At 43.1% G+C, this 24,172-nt stretch overlaps 1 protein-coding gene across 1 annotated transcript in view; it reads right to left on the bottom strand.

Moving 5' to 3' along the window:
• The window catches only part of LOC126474741 (proton channel OtopLc-like), a 133,245-nt gene that overhangs the window by 93,156 nt on the left and 15,917 nt on the right, over window positions 1–24,172 (bottom strand). The window contains exons 4-6 of the mRNA XM_050102217.1: window positions 19,390–19,504; window positions 10,826–10,928; window positions 2,645–2,743 (exon numbers count right to left, since the gene is read on the bottom strand). Coding sequence (XP_049958174.1) covers window positions 2,645–2,743; window positions 10,826–10,928; window positions 19,390–19,504 — 317 coding nt within the window. The remainder of the gene's footprint in view (window positions 1–2,644; window positions 2,744–10,825; window positions 10,929–19,389; window positions 19,505–24,172) is intronic.

The following is a 24,172-nucleotide window of genomic DNA, read 5'->3' as shown; positions in this document are numbered from 1 at the left end:
GGCGCTCGCTGTTTTGCAGTAGTTCGAGTAACGAAGATTTTTGTGAGGTAAGTGATTCATGAAAGGTATAGGTTATTGTTAGTTACGGTCATTCTTTTGTAGGGATTATTGAAAGTCAGATTGCGTTGCGCTAAAAAATTGTGTGCCAGTTTAGTGTTGATCAGAATAAGTAAAGGGCGAAATGTCTGAATACATTCAGTTCTGCTCAGCTGTTTAAAAATGAAATAACGTAGAAGTTTACCAGCACAGTCATTCATAAACCTTTTCTAAGGGGACATTTCAATACCTATTACGCCATATACACACTGACGGAAAAACATGGCTACACCAAAAAATAATTAATATAGAGCAATGAAATTTCGAGAATATTTTTGTTTAGGTAATATTTGAGTGATTAACACTGCAAGATCACAAGTTAACGTAAGCGCGAGATAAGACACTACAAATGTAAAATTTTGGTGCATTAACAAACAGTGTAACCGCCGGAATCTTAAATACGAGCGTGCAAAAGTTCATGCATTGTGTTGTGCTGTTGCCGGATTTCAGTTTGTGGGATCGAGTTCCATGCCTGTTGCATTTGTTCGGTCAATGCAGGGACGGTTAATTCTGGTTGTGGATGACGCTGGAGTTGTCGTCCGATAATGTCCTATATGTGCTCGGTTGGAGACAGATCTATCGAGCAGCCAGGGCAACATGCCGATATTCTGTAGAGTTTGTTGGGTTAAACAGTGATATGTGGTCAAGCATTTGGTAAACACCCCCTGGAACGTTGTTCATGAATGGCAGCACAACAGACCAAATCACCAGATCGACGTACAAATTTGCAATCAGGGTGCGTGAGATAACTACGGGAGTGCTGCTGCTGTCACACGAAATCGGACCCCAGGCCATAACTTCAGGTGTAGGTCCAGTGTATCCAGCACGCAGCCAGATTGGTTGCAGGCCCTCAAGCCGGCCGGTGTGGCCGAGCGGTTCTAGGCGCTTGAGTCTGGAACTGCGCGACCGCTACGGTCACAGGTTCGAATCCTGCCTCGGACATGGATGTGTGTGATGTCCTTAGGTTAGTTAGGTTTAAGTAGTTCTAAGTTCTAGGGGACTGATGACCTCAGATGTTAAGTCCCATAGTGCTCACAGCCATTTGAACCATTTTGCAGGCACTCAACTGACCACCTTGTAACCAACACACGATTATCACTGGCACCGAGGCAGCAACAGCCTTTCTTTAGAAAAGACAACTGACCTCCAGCCGGCCGAAGTGGCCGTGCGGTTAAAGGCGCTGCAGTCTGGAACCGCAAGACCGCTACGGTCGCAGGTTCGAATCCTGCCTCGGGCATGGATGTTTGTGATCTCCTTAGGTTAGTTAGGTTTAACTAGTTCTAAGTTCTAGGGGACTAATGACCTCCGAAGTTGAGTCCCATAGTGCTCAGAGCCATTTTTGAACTGACCTCCATCATGCCCTCCAATGACAACTCGCTTGATCTCACAGAAGCCGAAAATGACGGTGGTTTTGGGGTCAGTGGAATGCACGCTACAGGGCATCTCACTCTGAGCTATCCGTAAAGTAACCGATTCGTAACAGCTCATTGTGTCACTGTGGTGTCAACTACACCTCACAGAGCAGAACTCTGCGCCAGAGCCATTAACATCACGTGGGCGTCTGAAGCCCGGTCATCATGCTACAGTACCTCTTGTGACCACCCCTGCCATTAATCATGTACAAGATACCTAAATTTCATAGCGGGCGAGGTGGCGCAGTGGCTAGCACACTGGACTCGCATTCGGGAGGGTGACGGTTCAATCCCGCGTCCGGCCATCCTGATTTAGGTTTCCCGTGATTTCCCCAAATCACTCCAGGCAAATTCCAGGATGGTTCCTTTGACAGGGCACGGCCGACTTCCTTCCCTAGTCCGATGAGATCGATGACCCCGCTGTCTGGTCTCCTTCACCAAACAACCCAATAATAAGTTTTATTTTACCTTGTTAAAATTTGTCGTCATTAGGCACTTTTCATGTTATTTTATGATTGGTTTCTAGTATTTTCTAAAATTAATTCACAGGTCTGAAGATGGTTATATTAAATATAACCGAAACCGGTCACCTATGTTATTGAGACATAAGTTTTGTGATCAAGACTGAACTTTAGTTAAAATATGACTACCTGGAAGTTACACGTCTTTTGCGTGAAACAATCCGAAGAAAACACCAGAAGTGAGGCAAAACCACCCTTGTAAATTGCGGCACGATACTGCTCCCGATCGCACCTCAATACTTGATCGTGATTTTTTTTTTATTTCAGTGTTACCAATCTCTGTTGACTAAAAGCACTAGTTTTTGCTTGAATAGGGACACTAGCCTAAGACTGAGAAAGGACAATACATTTTGCTCATTCATTCTTTCAGGTAGTGTACTCGGTTTAGCCATGTTCACGTAATTCCCATGTCGGTGACAAGTATATTTCACATGTACTAAGCCTTAATTACGTGTTGTAAAAATGCTGTACTGATCCGTGCTTTCTGATACCGGAGCCTATATCACGTAGGCCTATCTTTCAGATGCTTCTAGAGAGACAGAGCATGTTATAGACAACAACCATCAACCACCTGGGGAGGACTGCTGTAGGATAGGAATGAGAAGGCAGCCTTACCGGTGGCGCCCAGTCGCAGGTAGAAGCTGCCGTAGCGCGCCACATGGGCTGCCGACAACGAGCGACGCCTCGCATGCTCGTACTTGTCCTCCGGCTGACCTGCAACACAAACCGCGCCAAGTTTACATTTATACTTCTTTTGTCTATAATCCAGACGAGGTGTGGAATCCAGAATAAGATTTTCACTCTGCAGCGGAGTGTGCGCTGATATGAAACTTCCTGGCAGATTAAAAGGTCCCGAGTTCGAGTCTCGGTCCGGCACACAGTTTTAATCTGCCAGGAAGTCTAATATCAGCGCACACTCCGCTGCAGAGTGAAAATCTCGTTCTGGAAACATCCCCCAGGCTGTGGCTAAGCCATGTCTCCGCAATATCAGTTCTGCAAGGTTCGCAGGAGAGCTTCTGTAAAGTTTGGAAGGTAGGAGACGAGGTACTGGCAGAAGTAAAGCTGTGAGGGCGGGGCGTGAGTCGTGCTTGGGTAGCTCAGTTGGTAGAGCACTTGCCCGCGAAAGGCAAAGGTCCCGAGTTCGAGTCTCGGTCCGGCACACAGTTTTAATCTGCCAGGAGGTGTGCAATGATTAAACATCCAAGACTGTACAAAATGAACAGTTCCAAGAAAAATAATAACACTGATTTCCGACTGTTTTTGCAAACCAAAGAACTATTCTCATGTTGCTTTTTACTCCCAAACACGATTCTGCACGTCTCTGTCACCATCACTGTGTTATTATCTTATTGAAATATTAATTACTATCAGTTTAGGCTTTGTGGAACAGTCAACTGGTCGGATACTTGGTCATATTTTATTTTGTGACCTTGTCATCAGTCGAAAGATTTTGTGGTTTGCGGGAACAGGCGGGACCAAATTCTATGATTATTTGTGCAAATTCAGCTGCTATTGCATCATAAAATACCTAAGGATGAGTTCTTATTCGTAACATTACAGTCTAATTTTGGACAAACATAAAAAGAAAATTGTGAAATTAAACTACCCATGTCATTACTTCTGGAATTTTCATTATTACTTATCCTTTTTAACTATGGTATATTTAAATAAACCTTCGAATTCTTGTACAATTTTCTCTTTATTGCTAGTTTCTGTGTAATGTCTCTCCTAAATGTTGTGCTCATTCTCTATTCTAAAGCCACAGGAGAAAGGAAGATCCTCTGTCCGATGGTTTACAGTATTTAAGTGCAAAGAAATTCGTGAATGGAACAATACGGAAAGCAAGGAAAAGACAACCGCTCACCCATAGTGCACTGATGTGTAATACAAAGAAATGTGTAACACAAAACGGTATTCACAATAGCTTTAGAGTTCTTTGCTTTTTCTAGCAGAAATTCACACACTCACACGCAGCCACACAGACCCCCAAACACAAATTTTCACCTTTCTGTTGAGGCTGATTTGCTGGTAATCAATAGTAAATGCAGGCCCAAATGCAAACGAAGGGATGGTTTGTTTGTCGCGGCATCTCAGATAAAATACAAGGCTGCTTCAAAAATCTACCCCTCTTGATACGTAATTTGTCAAACTCACATATGTTCTTAATCTCACATATGTTCTTGTGTTATGCGGTATAGCCGGCCGGTGTGGCCAAGCGGTTCTAGGCGCTTCAGTCTGGAACTGTGCGACCGATATGGTCGCAGGTTCGAATCCTGTCCCGGGCTTGGATATCTGTGATGTTCTTAGGTCAGTTAGGTTTAAGTAGTTCTAAGTTCTAGGGGACTGATTACCTCAGAAGTTAAGTTCCATAGTGCTCAGAGGCATTTGAACCATTTTGTTATGCGGTATTTGGATGATACATTTGTGGTGTGGTGGTCTCGCGGTCCTAGGCGCGCAGTCCGGAACCACGCGACTGCTACGGTCGCAGGTTCGAATCCTACCTCGGGCATGGATGTGTGTGCCGGCCGAAGTGGCCGTGCGGTTAAAGGCGCTGCAGTCTGGAACCGCAAGACCGCTACGGTCGCAGGTTCGAATCCTGCCTCGGGCATGGATGTTTGTGATGTCCTTAGGTTAGTTAGGTTTAACTAGTTCTAAGTTCTAGGGGACTAATGACCTCAGCAGTTGAGTCCCATAGTGCTCAGAGCCATTTGAACCATGGATGTGTGTGATGTCCTTAGGTTAGTTAGGTTTAAGTAGTTCTAAGTTCTAGGGGACTGATGACCACAGCTGTTAAGTCCCATAGTGCTCAGAGCCATTTGTGGTGTGGCCACATGGACTAGATATTCTACCTACGTTTCTTCAACAGATGAATTCGCTCTGTCGGAATATAAACTTCATAATGGAAGTGAAAAAAAAAAACTTTTCTTGATGTTTTGGTACGAAGGAAAGCAGATAGAACTTTGGGACACAGTGTCTACCGCAAGCCAACGCATACAGATCTATATCTGCAGGCCACAAGCTGCCATCATCCTGCACAATACGGTAGTGCGTTACGTACGTTATTTCATATGGCACATGTGGTATCTGATCCTGATAGCCTGTCGAGTGAAATACAACATTTGCAGACAGTGATCCGACAAAACGGTTATTCTGAGAGACAGATACTTAATTCATTCAGGCCCAACCGAGATCAATATATGGAGCATAATGAAGATACGAAGACACACACCACTTTGGCCTTTTTGCCATATTTTGGTGCCATGCCGTCAATAATCGGAGGAGTCCTCGGAAGATATGGAATTAATGTGTTATTCAACCATCTGCAAAAATAGGTTCGGTTAAGGATGATCTTGTCCTCAGGAAATGTGATGTGTACAAGATTCCTTGTCAATGTGGGGCCGCATATGCAGGGTGGTCCATTGATAGTGACCGGGCCAAATATCTCACGAAATAAGCATCAAACGAAAAGCTGCAAAGAACGAAACTCGTCTAGCTTGAAGGGGGAAACCAGATGGCGCTATGGTTGGCCCGCTAGATGGCGCTGCCATAGGTCCAACGGATAACATCTACGTTTTTTTAAAATAGGAACCCCCATTTTTATTACATATTCGTGTAGTACGTACAGAAATATGAATGTTTTAGTTGGACCACTTTTTTCGCTTTGTGATAGATGGCGCTGTAATAGTCGTAATTTGCTTCGTGATACATTACCCGTGTTAAAATGGACCGTTTACCAATTGCGGAAAAGGTCGATATCGTGTTGATGTATGGCTATTGTGATCAAAATGCCCAACGGGCGTGTTCTATGTATGCTACTCGGTATCCTGGACGACATCATCCGAGTGTCCGGAACGTTCGCCGGATAGTTACGTTATTTAAGCAAACAAGAAGTGTTCAGCCACATGTGAAACGTCAAACACGACCTGCAACAAATGACGATGCCCAAGTAAGTGTTTTAGCTGCTGTCGCGGCTAATCCGCACACCAGTACCAGACAAATTGCGCGAGAATCTGGAATCTCAAAAACGTCGGTGTTGAGAATGCTACATCAACATCGATTGCACCCGTACCATATTTCTATGCACCAGGAATTGCATGGAGACGAATTTGAACGTCGTGTACAGTTCTGACATGGGGCACAAGAGAAATTACGGGACGACGACAGATTTTTTGCACGCGTTCTATTTAGCGACGAAGTGTCATTCACCAACAGCGGTAACGTAAGCCGGTATAATAGGCACTACTGGGCAACGGAAAATCCACGATGGCTGGAGACAAGTGGAACATCAGCGACCTTGGTGGGTTAATGTATGGTGCGGCATTATGGGAGGAAGGATAATTGGCCCCCATTTTATCGATGGCAATCTAAATGGAACAATTTATACTGATTTACCACAAGATGTTTCACTGCATGAGAGAATGGCGATGTACTTCCAACATGATGGAATGTCCGCCACATAGCTCACGTGCGGCTGAAGCGGTATTGAATAGCATAATGCATGACAGGTGGATGGCCCGCACGTTCACCTGATCTGACGTCCCCGGATTTCTTTCTGTGGGGAAAGTTGAAGGATATTTGCTATCGTGATCCACCGACAACTCCTGACAACATGCGTCAGCGCATTGTCAATGCATGTGCGAACATTACGGAAGGCGAACTACTCGCTGTTGAGAAGAATGTCATTACACGTATTTCCTAATGCATTGTGGTTGACGAACATCATTTTGAGCATTTATTGCACTAATGTGGTAGTTACAGGTAACCACGTTGTAACACCATGCGTTCTCAGAAATGATAAGTTCACATGTATCACATTGGAACAACCGAAATAAAATGTTCAAACGTACCTACGTTCTGTATTTTAATTTAAAAAACCTACCTGTTACCAACTGTTCGTCTAAAATTGTGAGCCATATGTTTGTGACTATTACAGCGCCATCTATCACAAAGCGAAAAAAGTGGTCCATCTAAAACATTCATATTTCTTTACGTACTACACGAATATGTAATAAAAATGGTGGTTCCTATTTTAAAAAACGCTGTTGTTATCCGTTTGACCTATGGCAGCGCCATCTAGCGGGCCAACCATAGCGCCAACTGGTTTCCCCCCTCAAGCTAGACGAGTTTCGTTCTTTGTAGTTTTTTCGTTTGACGCTTATTTCGTGAGATATTTGGCCCGGTCACGATAAATGGACCACCCTGTATAGGCCAGATATGTCGCACAGTACAAGAATGCTACGATGAACATCAACGTCATACACGCCTTCGTCAACCGGAAAAGTCGGCAATTGCGGAAAACTGTCTGAACACAGGACATCGCATGATTTATGAAAAGACGGAGGTCTTATCCCCGGCATGATCTTTCTGGGACTGCGTTATCAAGGAAGCAATACATATCCGTACAACCAATAATCTCATTAACAGGGATGCAAGATTTCAACTGCGCACAGCCCGGAACCCTGAATTGGCTGCTATTAAATCACGAAGCGGAAATCAAGATTTTTCGATAACAGACCCGTCATAACAAAGTCGTAGTATGGTTTTTTAGTGACTAGCGTCTGGCAGTACCGTTAGTTAACACAACGTACAGCGCACGCGCAGGAGAGGCGCTCTGCGATTTTCGGCAGAGGGCGTTTGGGTACGGACATGCACATCATTGCGCATGCGTGATTTTCGCGCCTAAGAAACGGGGCGTCAACGTGCGGATACCGTCAGTCGTACCTAGCCACCAGCAAGGTTGAACCACCTGAAGATATCGGACAGTTGCTTTGAGGAAATATTGTGGAATTTTCACTACGTGATACGGCGGCAAACCCGTGGGGACTATTTACAAGAGGAAAGGAGTATGGAGAGTAGAAGCATGTAAGACAGAGAGAGGGAGAGGGGTGAAAACGAGATGGGGGGAAGGACAAGAAGGTGGAGATGAATAAGGAGACAGGGAATGGAGACAGAGAGAGGGTGGGAAAGGGGGGAGAGAGGTGGTGGGTGAGGGTGGGGGGAGAGGGAGAGGGCCAGAACAGAGAGAGAGAGAGAGAGAGAGAGAGAGAGAGAGAGAAACAGAATTCTCGCGTCCAGGCGTGGGAGAAGTTGGTACACGATTCAGACGGTGCAGCGGTGTTGCGGACAGAAGAGAGAAGGGAAACGGTACGGGGAGGCTAAGGGAATCGTGTTAACGGAAGTTTAGAGCAGGAGCTTGGCTAGAGTGAAAGATACACAGGAGACAATCCCACCTGTGCAGTTGAGGAAACTTTGCTCATAGTAAGCGTCCTAATGGCTGCTTAGTGGAGCAGCTGTTAACCTCGTTTGTGTTTTGATGCACAGCATGTTCGGGAACTGGATGGTGAAGTTTGCAGTTTGTCATACAGCTGGTCATTTGTCATACCCACATAGAATGCTGTACAGTGCAGCACAGCTGATATATAACATGGCTGATTTCACGTGTATTCCTGCCTTTTATTGGGTAGGAAATTTCCGTTGTGGGTGGGTGTATGTGACAAGTCTTGCATCTGGTCCGACTACAAGAGAATGACCTGTGGAATGCAAGATTGGGAGAGGGATTAAACGAGGAATGGGAAAGATTATTCGGTAGGCACGACTTTGGGTAGGATACCCCTCATCTTAGGCCATAACGAGAGATAGTCAAAGCCTTGGTGAAGGATGTGACTGAGCTTTTCAAGGCCGGGGTGATACTGGGAGATCAGGAGAGTGGTATTCAGTAGCTGTTTAACAGGTTTACCCATGTCAGAGACGGAAATGGAACGGGAGACATGTTTATGGATGAGCTGGATAGGACATTGTCTGTCAATAAAGACTCTTGTAGGATTATCGGTATATTTCGACAACTCTTTTTTCCCACTGCAGATGCGACGTTCCCTGGTGGCGAAACTATAAGGAAGATACTTTTCCACACGGAATGAATGACAGCTATGAAGGTGGAGGTACTGTTGGTGGATGGTGCGTTTGATATGAACACACTATTTATGGAGCTGAGAGATGGTAGTCGACATCTAGGGTGATGGCTTGCAGAGCTAAGATGGACAAGATGAAGCGGATAAGGGAGTACGGTTGAGGTTATGGGGGAAAGAGCGGTGGTTGTCCTTCCCATGAGTGCAGATCATGAAAATATAATCAATGAACCTGAACCGCACAAGAAGCCTCCATTGGATGGGAAAGATGCCTCTAAATCACATAAATGAGTTAGCACAGGATGATGTCATGTGAGTAACCATTTCAGTACCACGGATTTGTTTGTTTTATATATTTGACTTTCGAAAATAAAATAATTGCGGGTCAGGATGTGGTTCATTTGGAGGATTAAGTAAAAGGTGGTGAGTTTGCTATCAGGAAGTACCTATACTAATACTCCCAGCCAACTACAGTGATTGCCTTTCCCTTATTTTATGTAAGTGGAAAGTCTACTTTCCATACCCGTTATCTAAATGTATCCAAAAGTTTTTCGCGGGAACTAAAAGTGGTCTCCCAAAGATTCCATACAATTTTCCCGAGCACTTCCGTTACACTTTATATGGGCTACACCGTCCTCTTACGAGCCTAGGAACGTGTCTTTGAATTCGCTCGATGTTAGTCATCATGCGTACATGAAAAGGATTCCAAAGACTGGAACAATGCTCTAGAACCCTTTCAGTACATTTAAGTAAACTGTTCACCTTCCTAATACTGATTAACTGTGATCGTCCATTTCATATCGCTTCTTAGCACTACCCCTAAATACTGATATGATGTGACATATTCACTCTAATCCTGTAATCAGATATTGTCTATAATAGAGAGAAAGAACTCAATAATATCTTACAGTTATGCTCATTTTGATACAGCTGTCATTCAAGACCAACTGAACTTTTTTTTTTCCACGCCTTACCTGTAGACAACAGCATCTTAAGCGCACAGTCGTATACTGCTGCTGATCCTATCGGGAAAATCCGTTATTTATATACATCAAGATGAGTGGCTTACATGCCATGACCCAGTTGTCATGAAGAGTTAACGCACGACAGGCTGGATTTATAAACCTACATAAAGTTCTGCGAATTAGGAGAGTTACTTGAAGTCAAAGAGACCGCTGAGAGAAGCTGTCGGAGTAGAATGACTTTATGTTCTTTGTTGTCAGGACTAATATATGTTGAACACTTTGTTCCAGCTTCCCTAGATACAATCTATGAGTTCCCACATATTATCCTTTTATTTAACTGGAATTTCTACATGTAACTTGTTTGGCAGGTTATGACTGTGAATAAAATTATTTACAAATTATGCTAAACGCAATTGTTTGTCTCCGCCTTAGCTCTAGTAAATAAATTTCACATCTCATGCACTTTCCTTCTCATATAATTAGAGGGTGGTAACCCACTATAAGCTATGTGGGTGTAATTATCCAAGTTCAGTTGAATTATAATGAAAACGTCTGACTTTTAGAATGTTACATTTAATCTTAATTATTTTCATTTTCAACTAGATTGTTTAATAATGGCGTTATGTGTATAAGACGTTAAATCCATACGAAACAGCTAGACTTCAACAAAGAAAAGTATAGCAGAGACCATTTTCATTTAATGGAATTTTTTCTCGTAATTTTGTCCAGTCACAAACGCCTTACTGATTTGGGATCCAGGACTTTACCTAATGTGCCATTTGGCTCAATTTCCACAACGAATGTAGGATCATTACATCTTCAGTATTGCGACTAAAAAGTCTTACACTTCCATGTTGTTATAAAAAAGGAGACACTATTTCGGCTTACGAGTCACAGGAACATATCTTCTCTGAACAAGCACTTACCGAATCTGTTGATGATTTTGTAGACAGCGCGACTCTTCAGCAGAATCATGTAAATGAAGCACATGTAAAGAATACTTCCAACGTAGAGATACAGGTAGAATCCCTGAAATGAGAAATCGAAATTATCGGGTTATCAACTAATCATGACTTCTACATCTAAAACAAGTTTTTCGTTCTCTTATCGTGTTACTACATATACTTACGCAGAAATACGAACTTCGAAAATCATTATACAGCCTTTGTGATCACTAAAATGATGTTCAGAGACCAAACAACTAGTGACAAGAATTTCCAGTTAAACAGTCAGCAATAGTAGCAAAGGAAATGTCAAGCAAAACCGCTACATTGCAATGGTCGTTGTGAACAGTGCTACTCTTGCTAGTTTAGCCATTATTTTGAAGTTTGTACGTTTAATTATATGTAAATCCTTACAATCTGTTCCAAATACCTTACACATAGCAATTTCTCAGTAGAACGAAAAACTAGTCCAAAGTTTTACTTTTTTATTCACTCGATAACCAGTATCGGGTCGTCATCTATATGCGCTGTAGCTGTACGTTGCACATTTTTGACATGTTTATCGCATTTTCGTCTATCATACGATTGTTTAAAAACGGATCTCTGCCCGAAACTAGTAATCGAGTGAATAAAAAAGTTAAATTTGCAACTTTTGACTGGTTTTTCGTTCTATTGAGTAACAGAAGTTGCTGATCCACAGCCACTCTAGCATGCTGGAAGTTCATAAACAGCGATTTCTCCCACAACAGACTTTATTGATATTATCCGACGGTAGATGCTGTTACTGTTTCTTAAAACAGTCAACAACAATGCAGTTAACTTGTCACCAGCCTGACGGCTGCGGGTTCCCTGTCCTTAAACAAAAAAGCGCAATATGGCCTTCCGTCTCACCCTGCTTCATTAATTTCTATCTCTGTATTGCGTTGGGTCTGGCTTTCCCAGATTAGTGGTTTCCTGCAGAGGCCAGGGCGCTGCAATGCTTCAATCTTTTATTGTCAGCTCGTGACACATCTCTTCAGAGGTGGCAGACCGTCCAAGTTAAAACACGATACAATCGCCTTCCAGCGTTTAGGACACAACACAGAAGATGGCTCTTTGACGGACTTTAGACCCCACGCAGTATGCTGTTCCGAACTTTCTACCTACGTCCATCCTTCCTTTGGCGGTGCCCGTCATTCGTAAATGCCTACGATTCCTCCTAATGACCAGACTCTGGCTGTCTCCCCAGTTCGGCTGGCCTTTGCTGCCGGCCGCGGTGACCGTGCGGTTCTAGGCGCTCCAGTCCGGAGCCGCGCTGCTGCTACGGTCGCAGGTTCGAATCCTGCCTCGGGCATGGGTGTGTGTGATGTCCTTAGGTTAGTTAGGTTTAAGTAGTTCTAAGTTCTAGGGGACTGATGACCACTGCAGTTGAGTCCCATAGTGCTCAGAGCCATTTGAACCATTTTTTTTTGGCCTTTGCTCAACCTGTACTCAATAACACTTCCAACTACATGTAAATAGACTCCAGAAGAAGAATTTAATGCGAAGTTATAGAAATTGGATGTGGCAATCACTGACATTAACTTTAATCATACTTGTACTCTTGTTTCGTTGGGGTTAATTTACATCGCCTGGGCTTTTTAATTTATTGGAGTTTAATTATGAAGACGGAAATTTTGATAAAAACGCTCGTGTCATATTCCTATACCTTTTTGATGCCAGAACAATTTTTTCATTTATTCCTCTAGATATTTAAATCTATCTACATTCTGAGGTTTTCCTCCTACCAGTATTGTATAACCGAAGAAAAGCCACTATAGTGCTGCCGTTCTGAAAATAAAAAGACAGTGCGACGTTGGCACAGAATATCTTTAAATGTCATCGTGTTGAGCAACTGAGCCTTGTAAAACACGATAGGTACGAACTGTTGTGACAGTGCAGTATGGACAACCGTATTTGTATGGTTACCAGTTTCAGTAGCCATTTACTGCAAATATTTTAAGCTTGGAATTTTAGCAAAATAGCCAAAGAAAAAGCAACGGGTGTTCGTAGCGGGTGTTGGGCTGTTTTACCACATTGATCACCCATATAGCACACAGTTCAGCACACAACACATTTCAGGAAGGCGTTACACATGCGAGTGTTTTACTATCCATTTTGAACTGCTGAGCTATCTTCCAACGATTCCTATTTTTTTCTTATTCTTGAAAATGTTCCTGCCCAAAAACATATGTACGAAAAATGGTACGTTTACAAGCAGTGATTTCTTATGAGACAGAAATAAGCTCATGGTTTGACAAGAGTTTCGGTGCTGGTAGAAAATGTACTCTGAAATAACGCCAAGACTGCTGTATTAATTGAAACAAGTAACTCTGTTTAAGTCACAACGGAAACTATTATTTGGATAACTCTAATTTTATACGAAAATCCGACAGAAGATGGACGAAGTATTAATAAATAAATCGGAAGGGAAACACTGTGCAATTATGGAAACAGATGCCCTTACAGAAAGAACAGAAAGATTACCTCGTCGAAATTGCAGTCTATACATATACACTCCTGGAAATTGAAATAAGAACACCGTGAATTCATTGTCCCAGGAAGGGGAAACTTTATTGACACATTCCTGGGGTCAGATACATCACATGATCACACTGACAGAACCACAGGCACATAGACACAGGCAACAGAGCATGCACAATGTCGGCACTAGTACAGTGTATATCCACCTTTCGCAGCAATGCAGGCTGCTATTCTCCCATGGAGACGATCGTAGAGATGCTGGATGTAGTCCTGTGGAACGGCTTGCCATGCCATTTCCACCTGGCGCCTCAGTTGGACCAGCGTTCGTGCTGGACGTGCAGACCGCGTGAGACGACGCTTCATCCAGTCCCAAACATGCTCAATGGGGGACAGATCCGGAGATCTTGCTGGCCAGGGTAGTTGACTTACACCTTCTAGAGCACGTTGGGTGGCACGGGATACATGCGGACGTGCATTGTCCTGTTGGAACAGTAAGTTCCCTTGCCGGTCTAGTAATGGTAGAACGATGGGTTCGATGACGGTTTGGATGTACCGTGCACTATTCAGTGTCCCCTCGACGATCACCAGTGGTGTACGGCCAGTGTAGGAGATCGCTCCCCACACCATGATGCCGGGTGTTGGCCCTGTGTGCCTCGGTCGTATGCAGTCCTGATTGTGGCGCTCACCTGCACGGCGCCAAACACGCATACGACCATCATTGGCACCAAGGCAGAAGCGACTCTCATCGCTGAAGACGACACGTCTCCATTCGTCCCTCCATTCACGCCTGTCGCGACACCACTGGAGGCGGGCTGCACGATGTTGGGGCGTGAGCGGAAGACGGCCTAACGGTGTGCGGGACCGTAGCCCAGCTTCATGGAGACGGTTGCGAATGGTCCTCGCCGATACCCAGGAGCAACAGTGTCCCTAATTTGCTGGGAAGTGGCGGTGCGGTCCCCTACGGCACTGCGTAGGGTCCTACGGTCTTGGCGTGCATCCGTGCGTCGCTGCGGTCCGGTCCCAGGTCGACGGGCACGTGCACCTTCCGCCGACCACTGGCGACAACATCGATGTACTGTGGAGACCTCACGCCCCACGTGTTGAGCAATTCGGCGGTACGTCCACCCGGCCTCCCGCATGCCCACTATACGCCCTCGCTCAAAGTCCGTCAATTGCACATACGGTTCACGTCCACGCAGTCGCGGCATGCTACCAGTGTTAAAGACTGCGATGGAGCTCCGTATGCCACGGCAAACTGGCTGACACTGACGGCGGCGGTGCACAAATGCTGCGCAGCTAGCGCCATTCGACGGCCAACACCGCGGTTCCTGGTGTGTCCGCTGTGCCGTGCGTGTGATCATTGCTTGTACAGCCCTCTCGCAGTGTCCGGAGCAAGTATGGTGGGTCTGACACAACTACAAAGTTACACTTGAAAAGTTACAAATTCTAGTGAAGATTCATCCTACTGTAAGAGAACCATTACACCCAAGATGCCATAACAGAGGTGCAGCATCTAAGTAATGAGCACACAGGACTACATGTAAACTAACAACACTTCAAACAGTAAAATAGATTTGTGGCCAAATCTTAAGGAGGAAACTAACTTCCGCATGATGGGTCACTGACAAGTAACGTAGCTCAGTGAAACTTGGGCCATACGTATAACGAACTGCTACAGTATAGTACGAAAGGTAACTAAAAGAAATACCCAACAAGGCGAACGGTCGTGACACTTCTATTCCAAATCAATAATTACACTGAAGGCACAGAGATAGGGTTTGTGATCACTACAGACGGCAGTACATGCTGTACATATTATTACGTACATCTATGCGGCTACACTGTAACTCACACATATGTGTTTGGCAGACGGTTAATCAAAGCAGCTTCACAATAACTCTCTGCCATTCCACTCTCGAACAGCGCTCGGGGAAAACGAACACCTGTATTTTTTTCTTGCGAACTCGGATTTCCTTTACTTTATTATGGTGATTGTTTCTCTCCATGTAGGTCGCCTTCAACAAAATATTTTCGCTTCCGGAGGAGAAAGTCGGTGATTGAAATTTCATGAGAAGATCCCACTGGAACAAGAAACGTCTTTGTTTTAATGATGTCTACCCCAAATTATGCATCATGTCCATGACACTCTCTCCTCTATTTATCGATAATACAAAACGTGATGCCCTCCTTTGACCTTTCTCGATGTGCTCCATGAAGCCTATCTGGTAACGATCCCACACTGCGTGCAGAGCTTAAAAAGAGAAGGGACAATCATAGTACAGGCAGTCTCTTTAGTAGATATGTTGCATCTTCTAAGTGCTCTGCCAATTAAATGCAGTCTTTGGTTTGCCTTCCTCACAACATTTTCTGTATGTTCTTTGCAGTGTAAGTTCTTCTTAATTGTGATTTCTAAGTATTTAGTTGAATTTACGGCTTTCAGGTTTGATCGATTTATCGTGTAACGGAAATTTAATGGATTCCTTTTACCACTCATGTAGATGACCTCACACTTTTCATTATTTAGGGTTAATTATCAAGTTTCGCACCATACAAGGAAAAAACAAAAAAAAAGGTTCAAATGGCTCTGAGCACTATGGGACTTAACTGCTGAGGTCATCAGTCCCCTAGAACTTAGAACTACTTAAACCTAACTAACCTAAGAACATCACACACATCCATGCCCGAGACAGGATTCGAACCTGCGACCGTAGTGGTCGCTCGGTTCCAGACTGTAGCGCCTAGAACCGCTCGGCCACCCAGGCTGGCCGCACCATACAGACATCTTTTCTAAATCGTATTATAACTTGTTTTGATCTTATGATGACTTTACTAGACGATAAATGGCAGCGTAATCTGCAAACAACCTAAGACGGCTGCTCAGATTGTCTCCTGAATCGTTTATATACATACGGATCAGCCGAAGACCTATAACACGACCTTGGGGAACGCCAGAAACTACTTCTGTTTTACTCGACGACTTTCCGTCAATAACCCACGAACTATGACCTCCTTTACATGAAATCAAGAATCCAGTCGCATAACTGAGACGATATTCCAGGAGGACACAATTTGATTAGAAGTCAACTGTGAGGTACGGTACCGAAAGCCGGCAGGAGATCTATAAATATGGACCTGACCGTTCTCCCGTCTTAAATCCCATCTAGCACGTGGGGGATGCATTGTGTAGACGTATCAAAGAACGTCCACATGTTCCAATGACCATCCATCAGTTGTCTACAACGTGCTCCTATTCTGGCCACAAGGCTACTTAGGAGTGCTTGTGGTAAGGCGTTCCATTTCTCCACAAGCTGGGTGACAACTGTTGGATGATCGTTGGAACATGTGGACGTTCTGCAATACGTCTACACAATGCACCCAACATGCACTAGATGGGATTTAAGCCGGGAGAACGGGTAGGTCAGTCCACTCGTTGCAACAGCTGTTGCACCTGTGGCGGGTCGATGCCGCCACAGATTGTGATCCATAAAAATGTAATCAGGGCCACATGCATCCGTGTAAAGCCCATATGGGGAAGAAGGACAGTGTCACAATAACGTTGATCGGTGAGTGTACCTTGTTCGAATATTTGTAATTATGTGCGCCTGTGCAACGTTGTCTCCCCACACCATAACACCGGGACCACCAAAACCATCATGTTTGGAAATGTTCCAGGGTGCATTCCATCTCTCGACATATGAGGATACGTAATGCAACCAGGAACATTGTCGAACATGATCACCACTTGTTAAGGTGTGGGAAGCCATAATATTGCATAGGCATATGTTGTTGTGGTTTTCAGTCCAGAGATGGTTTGACGCAGCTATCCATGCTACTCTATCGTGTGCAAGCTTCTTCATCTCCAAGTAGCTACTGCAATCTACATTCTTCTGAATCTGCTTAGTGTATTTATCTCTTGATCTCCCTCTACGATTTTTACCCTCTACGCTGCCCTCCAATACTAAATTGGTGATCCCTTGATACCTCAGAACATGTCCTAGAAACCGATCCCTTCTTCTAGTCAAGTCGTGCTACGAATTCCTTGTTGTTGTTGTGGTTTTCAGTCCTGGGACTGGTTTGGTGCAGCTCTCCATGCTAATCTATCCTGTGCAAGCTCCTTCATCTCCCAGTACCTACTGCAACCTACATCCTTCTGAATCTGCTTAGTGTATGCATCTCTTGGTCTCTCTCTACGATTTTTACCCTCCACGCTGCCCTCCAATGCTACATTTGTGATCCCTTGATGCCTCAGGACATGTCCTACCAACCGATCCCTTCTTCTAGTCAAGTTGTGCCACAAACTTCTCTTCTCCCCAATCCTATTCAATACCTCCTCATTAGTTACGTGATCTACCCACCTAATCTTCAACATTCTTCTGTAGCACCACATTTCGTAAGCTTCTATTCTTTTCTTGTCCAAACTGGTTATCGTCCATGTTTCACTTCCATACATGGCTACACTCCATACAAATACTTTCAGAAACGACTTCCTGACACTTAAATCTATACTCGATGTTAACAAATTTCTCTTCTTCAGAAACGCTTTCCATGCCATTGCCAGTCTACATTTTACATCCTCTCTACTTCGACCATCATCAGTTATTTTGCTCCCCAAATAGCAAAACTCCTTTACTACTTTAAGTGTCTCATTTCCTAATCTAATTCCCTCAGCCTTACCCGACTTAATTCGACTACATTCCATTATCCTTGTTTTGCTTTTGTTGATGTTCATCTTACATCCCCCTTTCAAGACACTGCCCATCCTGTTCAACTGCTCTTCCAGGTCCTTTGCTGTCTCTGACAGAATTACTATGTCATCGTCAAACCTCAAAGTTTTTGTTTCTTCTGCATGGATTTTAATTCCTACTACGAATTTTTGTTTTGATTCCTTTACTGCTTGCTCAATACGCAGATTGAATAGCATCTGGGATACGTTACAACTATGTCTCATTCCCTTCCCAACCACTGCTTCCGCTTCATGTCCCTCGACTCTTATAACTGCCATCTGGTTTCTGTACAAATTGTAAATAGCCTTTCGCTCCCTTTATTTGACCCCTGCCACTTTCAGAATTTGAAAGAGAGTATTCCAGTATTCTGAAAGGCTTTCTGTAACTCTACAAACGATATAATCGTAGATTTGCCTTTCCTTAACCTATCTTCTAAGATAGGTCGTAGGGCCAGCATTGCCTCGCGTGTTCCAACATTTCTATGGATTCCAAAATGGTCTTCCCTGAGGTCGGCTTCTACCAGTTTCTTCTACCAGCTTCTACCAGCAAAGGCATAGTGACCTCCAAATCTTTGAACACGCTAGAGGGAGGCGTACTGGATCACGTTCACATGCACCAACGACCATCCAGCAGCAGTCAACCGCACTGGTATAGGAATGGAACGTGCTACCAAAAGCAGTCCTTATCAAGCTTGTGGTCAACATGGGAGCACATTGCAGAGCATCCATTGCCGTCATGATAATTACACACGGTATTAAGAACCATGACCTATCTTTTGTAATATCTAGGCGACCATCAAAGTGGTGGTTAGTTCAGTCTAATAATTGTCTTTCAATAAAAATGTCCTTGTGTTTGATTGCGTATTTCTTTCCATTGCCTTGTAAGTATGGTCAACGTTTCACCGAGCTTTTTCACTTGTCAGTGACGCATCATGCCAAAGTTACTTTAATCCTTACGTTTTGTACGACTGTGTATAATAACATAATGCAAAATTTTAGCACTTTTGATGCTCCATAGTAAGTTGAGGTATCGCGCGTTTAACAATCTGCTCAGTTTCAGACAGAAGTAACCTTATAGTCACTCATATAAGATGGAGCTGAGTTTGCATATTACCATGTAGCTTCAGCCTGAAGAATTGTGCAACTACAGGGACCTCATACGTTTAGTATATTCTACAAGTAATCAATGTCGTGTAATGAACGGGCCATCTTCTTGAGTTTGTCACTGCCACCTTTGCGAAATGTCAACAAGACTTTAATTCTCTCCTGCGTTGAAAATGTCTTGGGGTACAATAACATGTAGTCGGCCCGAAATACTCACCTGGAAGTAGTTTGCATGCACCTCTGCAGAGAGCACCTCCGTTATGGGCATAGCTATGCCGACCACCACCAGCAGCTTGGCGTAGAGCGCCGACAGGATCGTGCTGAGGGCGTCACTAGAACAATTGCACAAAGTTTGTCCAGTCATTTCAAGGACTAAGTGATGTGTTGCATAGCAGCATTACAACTCTAGAAATGTTATTCACTCATGAAATCTGTAGAAGAGTCAAGTGAGAATATTATTTCGTTGTGAGGCGCTCAGCTTATTTGCAGTTAGCTTAAAATGAAGCAGATGCTCAGGTCAATACAGGATAACCACTAATATCTGGTCCCTAGTTTCTGGAGAACCCATGATCATCTTTCACACCTGAATAATCTGTGCCTTCATTTCAGTAAATTAATCTTCTTCCGCGACTCAGCCTACGTATTCATACCATAATTAATATTCCACTTTATAGATAGCAGACAAAACCTGTGCCAAAGCGAAAATCGAACACAAGTCATTACCTTCCGCCGGAATTTTGAGCTCTGTGTGGATGACTCAAATGGTATTGCACTGGCTTGGAAATGCAAGCGTCTTGGTTCGAGTCTCATTCCGAGACGTTCAGTAAGCTCTACAAATTCTTTATTCATGGAGGCAATGGTAATTGACATGCTTACTAGACAAATAAATACGGCGAAAATACTTTATGACAAGCAGAAAAAGGGGTTATGCAAATATCTTTTATAGTGAATGATGAAAAATTAAAGATTTAATGCAACAAATAACCACTTCGCGTGCTTATTCTCTCTGTTCGTCCCTCCCTACCTGCTCCTTTATTCAAACACAGTCATACACTAATGCATTTAACATTCGGAAAACATATTTCTTTTAGATGAAGAAAATAGTAGAATAATGTTGTGTAAAATGGGCGCAAGGAGAATATATTGGATTGAAATAGCCAAAACGATGATGCCAATGGAAATACATAAATAATATAGAGGACACTGATTAGTAACTTTTGTGGTGTCTAGTTACAGAAAAAGTTTAACCACTGAGGAAATAAAAGAAACTACGAAGAGAGCCAAATTTAAGCAAAATATTTCATAAAAGTATTTCAGATCTTCATAGTTAAAAATGTACTTTCTCCTACATGTAGAACAATAATGCGCTTAAAATTAAACAAACAGACGTTTCGAACAAAAACGCTATGCGAGTTTGATAAATGATAGCTTTCCTATAGAAGAACAGGTTTTAAATATTTTATTGAAAATTAGAAAAAAATAGTAACATAATTATACTTTCACTGAGTGAGATTGTAGAATTACATTTTGTCACTGAAAGATATTTGTTAAGCACTGTTCCCTCCAGTTGATTATAGCTGACAGAAGGACTCAATTTTTGAAAAGCTAGTCAGTGCGATTGTGTGGAATTCATCATAATTTGTATTCGCTTTTCACTGCATTTCTGTAAAGTTTCTCAGTGTATTATGCAGTATATGAGTTTACAAGTGCACTGTGCAATACGTGAAACTCCATGTTCCTTAAAATAATAAATTCTAATGATAACAGAGAAAAAATACTGATTTTACGTAAGTGAGGTAGCTAAAAACGGACTGCAAGAATTGATTAACTTCTGAATGATAGCACTCCGAAATGAAACGTAACCTCTCAGGGAATAGTGATAAACGATTCGCATTCTTATTTGGTAGTAGCTTTTACATTTTGTATTCGGCACTTACAATTTAAGAGAAGCAGAGGGACTAAATGAAAGAGATGAATTTAATTCTATAGGAAACGTGATGAATAACATATTGAAGTAGAAATCTCTACACTTGCAAAGCGTGGACTGCACACCGTCCAGTGCAGCGTCAATGGAAAGAGTGGACAGCCTCCAGGGAGACAGATTTCAGTACCCCCTGTCAACGCTGATTTAACCAGCCGCCCCATCAATGGTCGGCCAAATTCGGTGGCAGACTTCGAGAACATGAGTACAGAGTAATTGGAGGACGATACCTAGCCTACGTTCTGCGAATAGAGTACTTGCAACTAGGAGGCACAGGATGCCACTTCATAAGAGAAGTTATTTTGATTTCTTATTGGAAATAAAGTGTTGAATTACAATTCAACTACAGATCATTTTGGATTCCTGCCACCGGCCATTGCAACTTCTCTCCTTCCTTGTTTATGTCGGTGCTGACTCCCACAGTAGCCGACACAACAAAATCAGATTGCGCGGGAGCGTGCTGAAAAGTAACGCATCCGAATTTGTAATTCTGTTCTCAATATCGGTTGAAATGTTACACATCATGCATATTACTCGGCCGACTTTCGCGCTCCGCTGGTGCAAGCTGCATCTCTCTGCCGCTGTAGGGCTCCGAATTGCACTGTGAGACATGGTCGTGTGTAACGTGACTACGTCAGTGCGAGAAAAAAGCGTGCTGTAGTCGAATTTATAACCGTTCACACATGGAATACCCTCTCCTTGAAGGGACGTCTTGGGGCGCTGTCATCTATGATCCTCCGTACAGTCCCGACTTGGCCCATCCCATTTTCATCTGTTCCCAAAAGCGGCGAAAGCAGAGAGTGAGATTGTGGCTCCGTCATCCAAGTAAAATATTCTGCAGTGAAGGTGCCAACGAACTGGGCTTTCACTGGGAGAAATGTGACCGTCGTCAGTGTGACTGTGTTGAGAAATAAATATGTAGGCATGAAAACAACGATGGAGAATATTAAAAACATCTGTTTCATTTAAAAAGCTGTAGGTATTTTCATACAAAAAATTCGGAGGCATTAGTTTTCAGCACATCCTTGTACATACGAATGTTATAAATCTTTGTAAGAGTACCTACGCAAAGGAAGGAGAAACTCTGCTGTAATGTCTACGCATTCCATTAAACGTATGACAATGTGTTGAATAGTCTGGAATACAATTGGTGACAACAGCGTTCACAGCGATGAATCCGCTGCGAAGCAGTTCGTTGTGGGATAGTATCATGTCTCTCGAAGCAACACAAAGATATTTGGAGCTTTTGAAATAACATGGGTGTGAGCGATAGGATTTGGTTCCGGTCGATACTTTGTTCGACTGTTTTCCCGTGACCTTTGAAGTCATCTGAGAGGATTGCATGGCCCCATAAACGGGTGGCTGAGCTCGTGTTCACATGAATTGACTTTTACGAAAAGTATAATTTATTAACTCTCACAGTAAGTTGTTTTCAGCTGTAGGAAACTTGGTAGCTCCATCTGCAAGTACCTTTTAATTCGCATCTTATATTATAGGCAGAATATGTAATGTCAAATAATAAATCACATTTTGTGAATCATGGAGACAGTGCAAAGTAAAGACCCTCTAGCTTTATATGCCCTACATCTCTACTTCAGTCAGCAGCTGTGATGAAGAAAGTCCGAGGATTTCCTTTCTGGCACTGATGCACAGCGTCGATTGGTACTCAGTGAGGGAGCTATTCGTGTTGTAGGTGGAATGTTCTAAGAAGAAACGGATCTCACTCTGTTATTGAGTTTACTTTAGAATGTGTCCCAGAGTCACATTTAGTCAGATCACGTAGAGAGGCACAAACACTCTTCCAGAGCCCTGTAAATGTAAGGAGGTCATGGTTAGGCAGAGATATAGGAACCAGATTCTAAACCGTAAGACAGAGGTGGAATCTGACATTAATTAATTTATTAATTATTATATTGAAACTGAAGAAATTGCTAAAAGTTATGAAATTAAGGAGACAGGACATAGATGAGCTGAAAGAACGAGATGTTTTTGAGAGTTTCAAACGGAGCATTAGACAACGATTGTCTGAAATAAGAAGCTTTGGGAGAAGAAACAGTTAAGGTAGCACACTACATATAAAAGACCTAGTAGAAATCATTGAAAATCGCAGGATATATTAAAATTAACTGATGAAAGAAAGCAATACGAAAATTCAGCAAATGAAGCTCGCGAATGGAATACAGAGATCTAAGAAATGACACTGACCGAAAGTGCAAAATGATGAAGTAGGAATGGTCAGAGGACAAATGTAAGGACATAGAAAACTATGGCACTATGGGGAAGACAGATACGGTCTATAAAATAAATTAAAGAGACCTTTGGATGAAAGGAAATCACCTCTGCTAATATCAAGAGCTCAGATGGAAAATCAGTACTGAGCAAAGAAGGGAATGGTGATAAGAAGAAAGGAGTGTATATAGGGACTAAACAAGGGAAATGAACTTTATAGACAGGGAAGAGGAAGTAAAAGGTAAATTGGGAGATCTGATACTGCGAGAAGAATTTGACAGAGCACTGAAGAACCTAAGTCGAACAAGGCCAGAACTACTGTAGACGTTCAGAGAGCCAGGCACGACAAGTGCTCCACTTGGTGTAGAAGGTGTATGGGACAGCGGAAGTACCCTCGTATTACAATAAGAATATAATAGTTGCAGTTCCAAAGAAAGCAACTGCTCACAGGTGTGAAGAGTGCCGAATTATCAGTTTAATAAGTAATGACTGCAAAACACTGACAGAAATTATTTACGGAAGAATAAAAACTAGTAGAATCGGAATGGGGGAAATGACTGAAATATTTTGGTCGAGCAGTTTAGAGACAGTTTTATGGGCTCTAACTGTGACCTGAATTGTGTGGGACTCCACAGAGCTTCTTCGAATAGCTTCGAATAGAACTTTGAACAGTTCGAGGTGTGGTCGACTTAGCACTTTCGTAATCTAGATAGTGACGGTATCCGACGTTACGTCTCTGACGATATTAAGTTAAGGATTAATAAATATTTTATTTTCGAAATTATAACCA

The sequence above is a fragment of the Schistocerca serialis genome, chromosome 4 (genome assembly GCF_023864345.2).
Source record: "Schistocerca serialis cubense isolate TAMUIC-IGC-003099 chromosome 4, iqSchSeri2.2, whole genome shotgun sequence".
NCBI lineage: Eukaryota > Metazoa > Arthropoda > Insecta > Orthoptera > Acrididae > Schistocerca > Schistocerca serialis.
This window is presented reverse-complemented; position numbering and strand designations above follow the sequence as displayed.